The sequence below is a fragment of the Parasteatoda tepidariorum genome, chromosome 1, assembly GCF_982258835.1.
Source record: "Parasteatoda tepidariorum strain Cologne lab strain chromosome 1, Ptep-v5.0, whole genome shotgun sequence".
Lineage (NCBI taxonomy): Eukaryota > Metazoa > Arthropoda > Arachnida > Araneae > Theridiidae > Parasteatoda > Parasteatoda tepidariorum.
In genome coordinates this window covers 71,749,982-71,761,304 of record NC_141755.1, presented here as the reverse complement: position 1 = coordinate 71,761,304, position 11,323 = coordinate 71,749,982, and the positions used below count along the sequence as shown (strand labels likewise).

The 11,323-nt window shown below is 28.9% G+C and overlaps 1 protein-coding gene across 2 annotated transcripts in view; it reads left to right on the top strand.

Moving 5' to 3' along the window:
- Positions 1–6,873: 6,873 nt before the first annotated feature.
- The window catches only part of LOC107445377 (uncharacterized), a 177,142-nt gene continuing 172,692 nt past the window's right edge, over positions 6,874–11,323 (top strand). For both annotated transcript variants that reach the window (XM_043039898.3, XM_043039897.3), the window contains exon 1: positions 6,874–7,234. In XM_043039898.3, coding sequence (XP_042895832.1) covers positions 7,221–7,234 — 14 coding nt within the window. In that variant the 5' untranslated portion in view covers positions 6,874–7,220. The remainder of the gene's footprint in view (positions 7,235–11,323) is intronic.

The following is an 11,323-nucleotide window of genomic DNA, read 5'->3' as shown; positions in this document are numbered from 1 at the left end:
AATAACAAGTTGGCTTTAGTTACCCCTCAATATAGATTTTTTAAAGCTATTAGTAAAAGCTCAATATCTGGCATATGTTAGTTGATGAAGTTTGCTAAAATAGAATGCTAAAATAACTTCCATGTCGAGTCTAAAAATTAATTTTTTAATTTTTATTCAGTTTTTTTTATTTATTGCTAATTTTTAATTTTTTTTTATTTCTGGTTATTTACCAGGTGAATAGATGCTTAAAATTCTAAGTAAAAGGTTTAAAAAATTATTGTATATATTTTGATTGCTAAGATTTATAGAATGGTTAAAAAAATCACAAAATTAAAATTGCTTCTTGTTGTGTTATTTTATAAATAAGAATTTGACTAACGATATTGTTGTTGTTGACGTATGCTTGTTTAGCAGAGGGGGTGCGATTGTTCTTATTTTCTAGTGGCGCCATCTATGGCCAAGAATTCGACTTCTGCCACACCATACGTCGCACCCGTTTGTAGGGCGGACCCATTCATACATCCATTCATTCATCCACAGATCGTAATTTTGACCTGAATCAGAGAACGATCGGTCTCCAATCCAGTACCCCCAGAGGTATTGATTTGTTATTATACTATATTTGTTATTATGATCAACTCCTTATTACATCAAACTCCTATTAGTAAATTTTTGAAGGTCAGTCAGAATAGAATGCTTAAAAATAAGCATAATATATTGAGTTTGGTAAAGAATACGAAAAGTTTATAATAATCAAGAAATTAAAGAAGAACAAACATAAGTTTTGTAAGGATCACCTTTTCAAAGGACACTTTAAGCTAAGGTCACCATATTTCTAAACCATGATATGGGGCAAATCAGTAAAGTGTTCCCAACAATTTTATGATTTGAGGACACCCATATATTTAAGAAAAATATTATGTTATATCTATGACAAAGGTATCTTTTTCTTTCAAAATTAATAGATCAGGTAGTAGTTAATTTCAGGTGCAGAATTCATCAAACTTAATTTTATTACTAAACAGTTTTGTTATTCTACATTTGTTTTGCACATGCAAGATGAATTAGTATATGGTTTGATAATTAAATTTTTCTTTTGCCGAAATCAATGAGATAGAGCTTTTATCAGTTAGTTTCCGATACATTTTTTTCTTTGTGCTTGTTTTCTCTGTAAAGCAAAATTATCGAACTTAAAAAACATATGCATTCTTGATTTTTCTTTATAAGAAACTCCTGAAACTCCCAGAGAACATTTGGGACACTATGTTACAATTGGAGGACATTTTCTGTCCTCAAAGAGTTTTTAAAGTTTCCAGGGACAACTATTAAATTCGAGAACTGTGTTCAAGATTTAAGGACGTCAGGTTTTCCTTCTCTAGGCTTCCACTCCTGGTTCCTTCCTAGAGTTATAATAGTTTGGTGAATAGAATTTTATGGCTTTATTACCAGTACATCAAACAATTATTAATTTTAAAAAAAAACACTAAGAAGAAAGTAAGGTCAAAACTACAAGAATATAGTAAAAGTACAGTGTTTCTGACTCTTGAGACAGCAAAAAGCTCGATAATTTTTACCGAAGCTCTTTGGTAATGAATTTGGTAGAATTAGCAAAATAATGTTGTTTATAATATGTGATAAAATTCGTTAATGTGGTAGAATTCGGTAATTTTATCGTGAAACTTTAGAGCATAGTATTATTACCACTTATTTGGTTAAATTTATTTTTAAGTTTAGTCTACAAAATGTCTGGTAAATAAGAGTTTCCTTAATACTGCTAGAAATTTTTACTGAAATTGAAATTCAGAAAGTATTCTAGGGATCGAAAAATATTTAAGTTTCAGGAAATTTGAATAGCGTTTTTACGCTATTCAAATTCAAGGAATTTTTACTGGGGAACGCGGGAGAATTATAAGCAATAACCGTATGGGATTGCAAGAGGAAATATTTGAGGTATTACAAATAATCACCTTTCTACTTCTCTCAGTTTTCTCGGACAATCTAGCGAGTTTACATGTTTTAGTCCCACCTTCCTTCCTAGTGCTTCTTCAAATTTCTATAGAGGATTTGTCTTTTTCTTCCTCACATATTAATTAGCGAATGACCCGTAAAATGTATACCTATTTTATGTCAGTTTTAATAAAGATTCTGAAAATATACGGGGTGCTTCGTATTTTAAATATATAATAACATTTTTAATAATTCTTATCAAAGATAAAAATAAGAAAAAGATATTTTATAAATGAAAAAATGTATTATGTTTTTTTCTCGATTAAGAGAAAGCAACAAAAACGCTTTTGAAATCTGAGAAATAGTGGTACAGACACGAGAGTAATAAACAGTAAAACTGGTTTGATTGCAGGAAAAACTGTTGAGGAAAATATCACAAGGAGTTGAAAAACGATTATTAGAACCACCTTCACCTTAAGCTCCAATTAAACTTGTTTTGATGTTTATTACATTCGCATTCCTCTATTGTAATTTGTCATATTTCACCAGCGTTTTCGTGTTTTCCTGGGTTGAATATGAAATTGCAACCCCTAATGTACATGGTTCTCTATTTTTATTTTTGATAGGGATTCTAAAATTACACATGAAGGGTAATCTTTACGGAACGCCCTGAGTATTCAGGATGATTATTATGGTGGAGCACAATGCAATTTTTAAATTACACAATAAAGTTATTACGTACATTTTTGAATTCCAAATACAAAATACACATTTAGCTTGCATGATGCTTTCAAAAAAATTCGAAACACCTTTCCTCTATGTTATTCTTAAGGACTTGCAAAGCAATCAAAAGACTATCATAATTCGTGGATTAGCATTGTTTTGAACAATACTTTGACAGGAAGAACACACAGAGATTTTTCCCAAATATATTCTGCCTGTTATCGAGCTTTGCTTATTATTTGCTGAACAGCTTTGGGCACTTTTTTTTTCTCGAAACCACTCCCAAGACTTCAGATTTTAAGTATCAAATCAAGCTGGTTGTCACGTGCACCCACGATTAAATGTTGTTTCGTACCCCCCACTGATACACGTAGGCCAGAGGGAATGGTTAGGAGAGCCTTTTTTTTCCCAGCCGTTTCTTTACTCTTTTCGGCTTCTGTTTACTCTATCATTTAATTTATTTCTTCCATGAAAAAAAAATCCTAGTTTGCAATTATTTTTCTAAATATTTATATAATTGTATTTTTGTTGTTATTGATATGTATATCTCTGTACAAAATTAGTCCTAATTTTGATTCGTTTCAATGCTAAGAATTAAAAGCAACATATATTTGCTTCAGCTTTTCTTATAGTTTTTCTTTAACTTTATATGTTTTTTTTAAGTATTTCCTGTTGAGTTTTAAAAGCGAAATAATAAAAAAAATTCTACATTTTCCCAGTTAATTTTATGCGTGAAGCATGAATTAGTACAGATCATGTACAGAAACATTGTGACTTGGGTATGTGCTGGTTAACAGAAATATAATATAGTGAAAGAACAATAAAACGGAAATAGGAAACAAGTAGAATGGGAAAAAATTATAAACGGAGAATACGATACCGAGAAATGAAGATCAGAATTGATTGTTCGAAGGTGAAATTTTCAAACAAAATGAAAAGTCTTAAGAATTTTTCTCTGAATTTCCTCAGTTAATGTCATGATATTTGTGCATGAAACATTAATTTGTACAGATCATGTACAGTAAAATTGCAATTTGGGCATTTGTTCGTTAAGAAGGATATAATGTAGGGAAAAAATTATGAAACAGAAACGGGAAACAAGTAGAATGGGAAAAAATGATAAACGGAGAATGGAGATCAGAATTGATTGCCTGAAGGGGAAATTTTCAAACAAAATAAAAAGTCTTAGGAATTATTTTTAGAATTTTTTCAGTTAAGTATTATATTTGAAAAATTAATGCATATGTTGGTTAAGAGAAATATAATATAGTGAAAGAACAATAAAACGGAAACAGGCAACAAGTAGAATGGGAAAAAATGATAAATGGAAAATACAATACAGAGAAATGAAGATCAGAATTGAGTGTTCGAAGTTGAAATTTTCGAACAAAATAAAGTCTTATGAATTTTTCTTAGAATTTTCTCCGTTAATGTCATGGTATTTATGTATGAAGCATTAATTTGTTCAAATCATGTACAGAGAAATTGCAATTTGGGCATTTCTTTGTTAAGAAAGATATAATAAAGTGAAAAAAACGATGAAACGGAAATAGGAAGTAAATCGAATTGGGAAAAATGGATAAAAAGGAGGATATAATACCGAAAAATAGAAATCAGAATTGAGTGTCCGAAGATGAACTTTTCAAACAAAATATTAAAAAAATATTTGGTATTTTTTCAATTAATTTCATGAATTTCGTGAAGTTTAACATAAAGGCATTGCAAAATTCTTATTTGGGTATTTGTCGGTGAAATTTAGTGGAAAAACAATGAAATGAAAAGAGTAATCGATTAGAAGAAAATAAAATAATGAAATGCAGAATACGAAATTGAAAAAAAGAACCGTAAAAGAGAAAATAACAGAATAAAGAAAACTGGAATACCATTTTCAAATTTTAATAATAGTATTTACTAAATCAAAACAACATGAAGTTAAAAAAAAAATTTAATAATACAGACTTAAGTGGGCTAATAAATAAATGGGAAAAAATGTCTTAATTTGAACACTGCGTAATAATCTTACAGAAAGTTTTGCTTAAAATCCGATTTATTGAAAAAGTTCTTAATAATTCTTTATTATGAAGTATGCAATTTTTGATGAAAATTAAATGGAGCAAATATACATTCATGGAGTTAAATGGAGCAATGAATGGTATCAAATATAGAAGGAAAAAACCATGAAATAGAGAATGTGAAATAGAAAAATAGGAGGGGAAAATAAAGCTTGTTTCAAGCACAATAAAAAATTTTCAGGATTTTTTGAAATATTTTTTTTTCAGTCAATACGATGACCTTTAACATAAAGATATTATAAAATATCTTTTTGGGCATTTATGTTATACTAAAAGAGAATAGAGTGGAAAAACAATGGAACGAAGATGAAAATAGAATCGAAAGAAAAAAATTAAATAATGAGTACAAAATCTGAAAAAGTGTGAAAACATGGAATAGACAAGGAAATAGCACAGAAACTAAAAAAAGGCTCTGGAATATGAATCTCAATTTTTAATAATAATTGTATTAGCTAAATGAAAAGAAGTTTTAAAAAATGCTTTTTTATTTGTTGTTTTTTGCAAGAAGAAATGTAGTTAACTGAAGATTAAGTTAATGAACAAATGAAAAATAAAATGTCTTAATAGGAACACTACAAATACGTCTGATAGAAATCACTGCCTAAAATCTGATTAGAAAAATTCCTACAGATTTTCTACTTTTAACTATTTTTTTTTATTATCTTGTGGCCCGGAAATCAATAAACGAAATCGGAAAGAAAAGAATAGGTAGAAAATACTACAGAAATTCAAAGTAGTCAGTCCAATTTGATCAATGATCAAGTTGGAACAATTTTTTTTCTCTATTCAAAAATTCATACAATTTGAATTTTACGATTGGAGTACTTTTTACTGTTTTAATAGTTTCAACCTTTTAAAAATTCCATTTTTTCAAGAACTATTCATCTGATTTTACTCAAATTTTGATTTTCGCTAAGTAAAATTACACTTTTTGAAATGATGTACAAAATTGTATACCTTACAATTAATATTTTTATTTACTATTATTAAATAAAATAAAAATAATAAATATTTTCTAACAGTTATATTTTGCATGGAACTATCTTTTGATAAGCGGATTTTACAATTATGAGAGCAAATTTTGTAATTCGAGTAAAAAGTTATATAAGATTATAAAAGTTAAAGCGAAATACTAAAAAAGTAAAATTAACATTAAGGGGTTCAAACTTTGAACCGCTCTCCTGTCCAAACTATTGTTACCATATTTCCCAAATTACGGATGCCCCCTATGTTTTGGGGTTGAGAAATCAGAATACGTCGAGAGAAAGGTATGCTTATACAAAGAAATTACGTTTTTGTGTCAGTCTTTGCAACTTAAAATATCGTCTGCATTAATTAATTAGCATATTTGAACTCATCCCTTTGAATTTAAGATTTAGTCCCAGAATGTTAAATTTCACCTTTGCTTCAAGCGTCAGAAATCCAAATCTGCCGAAAAAAAGGCATGTTTATTAAGAAAAAGTACTTTTTTGTGACCAATTTTGCAACTTAAAATATCATCTGCATTAATTAAATGGTATATATGAGGTCACCCCCTCAAACCATTAAGATTGAGACCCAGACCGTAAAGATCCAATCTTCAAATCCAAAACTTTCAAAGTGGTCCGTTTTTTTTTTTGCACTGTACATCTGCACAATTGGGAATAGCAACCAAGAATTATTGCAGTGGCAATAATTAGTAGCCTAAGAAATATCCAGAAACCTCTTCAAATCCATATTCTTTCTTTTTATGAATTCAAAACTGTTTCTGACTTACGAGGGTAAGATCACAAACTATTTTGCTGAAACAATGGTTTTTGAATGTGTACAATTAAAAAAAAAACTTTTAACTTGCATGATAAAACATTGGTAGATAAAACTCTGAAGATGCAATTACAAGAAAAAAAATGTCAATTGATAATAAACAGGAAAAAAAAAAGTAAGGAACATCCCCTTATGGTGCAATATTCGTTCTTATATTCTATCCATATCAAACTATCCTCATGTATATACATAAATTTATTTTCCTAAACACGAACGTACTACGCTTTTTTCTGATCTACCAAACTTATGAATGAAATTCGTAATACGATACAGTTTATCCCTTCAAGTAAAGTGACGTCTTCGAACACGTTATTCTTTTTCCCCCACCCCCGGATCTTATTCGTCTGTGGCATGGAAGTCCCAGATGAGTTCCCGCACCCTAAGATCAGGCTCAATTTTGTAACGGAGTGTGATGAGTTAAGTCTTAAAGAGTTTAATGAATTACAATAGCTATTGGATATTTTGATAAATATTTGGAAATGGCTTAATTGTTCTTTACGTACATTGCAAATAATCTTGGATTGGCTATTTTTGCGGTTGGAGTTGATTTTATTTAAGTTATATGAATTTTGAATTTTCATAACATCTCAAATTGGAGAAAAAAAATGTGACATTAATTTATTTAAAGTATTTAGTCAAAAAAGGACATATAGAGTGATTTGATTCTGGCTGGCTGTAGATTGATTTACTAGAATGGGATTAAAAAGGTAAGATTTTTTTAAACCGCTTAGAGATTCATGTATTTATTAACATTTTGTTTAGGAACATTATTAAAAATAATTTAAATATTATAATTTAAAAAGATTGCATTAAAACACTATGTTCATTATTTTATTCTATATTTTATTAAAGTTTGAGCATAAAAGTTATTGATTTGTAAAATGAATATTTTTTAAAGGAATTAATTTTTTGTAGAAAATATATATTGTGAAATTAAATACGCAACCAGTTCTTATGAGCAATAAATCCTAAAATAAATAAAATTTTGCGTGGTTGTTGAATGCATGTTTATTTATCTGCAAATATATTAGCTATTTTAGGTGAATTGGAAAAGGAAATTTTTTTAATTGTTTTTAATTAGGTGACTATACTGATTTTTTTCAAATTTAATAACTTAACTAATTCTTTTTCAAATGGTTAGAAAATTACATTTTTATCGATGTTATAATATGATATAGTTTTTTAATTATTTCATTTAAAATTGTAAAAATAAAGTAATTTTATTATTTTTACACTTAAAAAATAATAATTGCATTTTTATTTATTCCTATAATAGGTTGTATCATAAAAATAACTTAGTTCTATTTTTACAGCATTTGATTTTTCTTCTCTATAGCATTTTTACTCATTTATGTTTTTGCAATTTTTTAAATTACATATTTCTCAAAATTTATGAAAAAAATGGTGGCGTGAAATTTTGAATATAATTTAGATACATTTATATACATTTACAATCATATTTGTCAATAGATACCTTTATTAATTACCTCGTTTTCCGGAAATTAATTAATCCGGATAAAAAACGAAAAAGAAAAAAAACATAATAATGTTCATGGATAACAACCTGTTGTAAGTATAGAAAATACAAAAACAAATAAAAGTGCGAGTATTTTTACTCTATAGCTAAAAAAAACCTTTTTTTAAGCTATGACATTCTAAAATATATGCAAAAATTAGAAGCATAAATTTTCAAATGCCTCCTAAAATATTTGTTAAGTGTTTATGTTTAATTATCAATTGATATCCAGTGATAATGACTCCGATACCTTTGTAATTTTAAACTCATACAAAAGCACAAGGGAATTCTCGAATGAAACATTAGGACGAAGTCGTCTTTTTGAATGAAACTTAACCGCATTTGATGTGCATGATGAGGAAAATCACGAAAACTTACAATGCTTAGCTCAAGAAATTCAGAAGAATGCAATAAATTTGTGAAAGTTTTAAATGTAAGCCCCTGAAAAGTTGAAGAAGAATTAAAAAAAGTTTCTTCTTTTTGCTGATAAACTTGTCACACTTATATTTTTATTTCAACATTTTTCACAGACATTGCCCTATAACTCAATTTAAAAAGTACCTTTACTATAAAGTTGTCGGAATTTTTTACTTAAACAAATTAAATTCCTTTTAGAAGTTGTAATAAGCGAATTAATTTTAGAAGTTTACTGGCACTTTAGCTTTAAAAAATTCGAAGTCACATAGTTCTGATCAAAACCTGAAAAACAGAATATGAACATAGTTTAGGAAATTTGAATATTTTGTTCATTTTAAAGCTTCATTTCCGAAATAAAATAATTGATTTAACTGTCGTCATTTCGGTTAAAAAAATGTTCATTGGAGCATATGCAACAAGAAAGTTTAGAATATATTCTACCAATGTTGAATTGCAAGAAGGTATACTCTTATTTTATACAAGAAATGTGGGTAAAAAATCATCTTTAAATTTTGTATAAAATTACTTTTTAAAATTTCTCTTTCCATAATAGTTTTTACTAAAAAAATTGTTATTTCCTGTGTTTTATTTTGTGGAGAATCAGAACGCTAGTTACCAAAAAACAATTTAAAGAAACAAAAAAAAGAACTCTAATTCAGACAGTATCTCATTTCAAAATAGTAACTATATTAACTTCTAAACTATATTGACTTTTCAGGAATTTTATAGTATTGAAAACCAATATTTGTTATACAATTTTACGTTTTATTAGTTTGTAAATTTAAAAATAATGTCGCAAATGACCCAAGTCCAATATTAATTGTTTTGTTTGGAGGGATGTCGTAAGATGTATTAAATTTTGAATTTTAATAAACTCAATACAATGTTCGAAACATCTCGCAAATATCAATAAGTATCGCACCAACATTCCGAAAATTCTTCTCAATTTTAATCCATTAAGTCAACGACCAATATTTTTCTTTCGTTTTTTTCAAAATTTTTTTTAATCATATCTTGAAAGATACTTAACCTATTTATTTTAAATTTTGAAATTCAGAAAAAAAAGATGAGTAGATTTACTACTAATAAAGTATTGTTTGCCCACTTTTTGTGGTGCACAGTAAGAAATTCCAGATGAAACTGCGGTTGAAGGCACCGGCACCCTAGGTACCGTTACCTTTTACCATAAGATCCATTTCTACCGAAAAAGCTTACGGAACAAAAAATTTGATGTACTATGATTTTTACTGTAAAATCTTGAAATCTGCATCATTAAATAAATATTACTGTAAAATTAACAATATTCTACGGTAAAAATGATTTTTGCGTTAAAATGGAATTTACGGATGATGCGCACAGGGTGGCAGTACTCTTTACCGTAATTTGATGTGGATTTCCTTGATAGTGAGTGCATCATTATATTCTATTTTTTTTACTAAAATAGAACCACCGTAGCAGTCACACTGCATATTTTACCCCTTGTATATTTATCCCAGTATCAGAATGATCTATTTCTTCTTAATTATGCTACGATTTCATCGTCCACTTATTTTTTAATAATGTTTACAGAACAAGTGATATTTATGTCTAGCAGCAAATTTTAGGGAAAACAAGGTTTAGTCATTTCATAAATCCTGTAATTGAGAGGTTGGTGGGATGATGATAAGTAAGGAAAAGGAAATGCCATTTCCATCATCCACTTATTTTTAAGTAATGTTTACAGAACAAGTGATATTTATGTCTAGTAGCAATTTTTAGGGAAAACACGACTTGGCCATTTCATAAATCCTGTAATTGAGTGGTTGGTGGGATGATGATAAGTATGGAAAAGGAAATTCCATTTCCATCATCCACGTATTTTTTAAGAATGTTTACAGAACAAGTGATATTTATGTCTAGTAGCAATTTTTCGAGAAAACACGACTTGGCCATTTCATAAATCCTGTAATTGAGAGGTTGGTGGGATGAGGATAAGTAAGGAAAAGGAAATTCCATTACATCATCCACTTAATTTTTAATAATGTTTACAGAACAGGTGACATTTACGTCTAGTAGCAATTTTTAGGGAAAACACGACTTTGTCATTTCATAAATCCTGTAATTGAGAGGTTGGAGGGATGATGATAAGTAGGGAAAAGAAAATTCCATTTCCATCCTAATAAACCTGTGGCGAGAGTAGAGATCGACAATGCCAAATTTCATCTATCTAAAGGTACCTTAAGATTGAATCGAGTTAGCTTGTCTTATATACTAGTGAATTGATGTTTAATAATCTTAGTGGTAGTTACTCCACAATACTCTCCCACCAGAATTTTATCAGGGATGGAATTCGATGAACGGATACCACGGATTGTTGCCGTATTTGTGAAAGACTGAGGGAAGTGTATTACGTTTACCGAAATTGAGCGCTTGTGGTGAGAGCTGTATTTAGTTCACAGAGTTCTGAGTGTTGGCCGTGAGAGCTGTATTAAGTTCACGGCTGCGTGTGTGTGGTTTATTCTGTGTTGCTATTAGCAGTTGAGTGTGCGCAGGATCCCGTTGTGAATAAATGAGACTGAGAAGCAACAGAGCGAAGAGAATATTGCCGCAGTCACAAATAGCAAGTAAATTTTTCAATGTGTATTATCCATTGATAGGCGTGTTCATAGCACGTACGTGTATCACCACTGTTGGTAAGGTAGTAGTTATAGACAATGCCAATCTTCATCTATCAAAAGGCACTCCAAGATTGACTCGAGTTAGCACGTCTTATATCCTAGTGAATTGATGTTTAATATTCGTAGTGGTAGTTACGCCACAAATTAATCTAATGACGTCAAAATAAATTTCTGCTAATAAAAAATTTAATTTAATAAAAAAATTT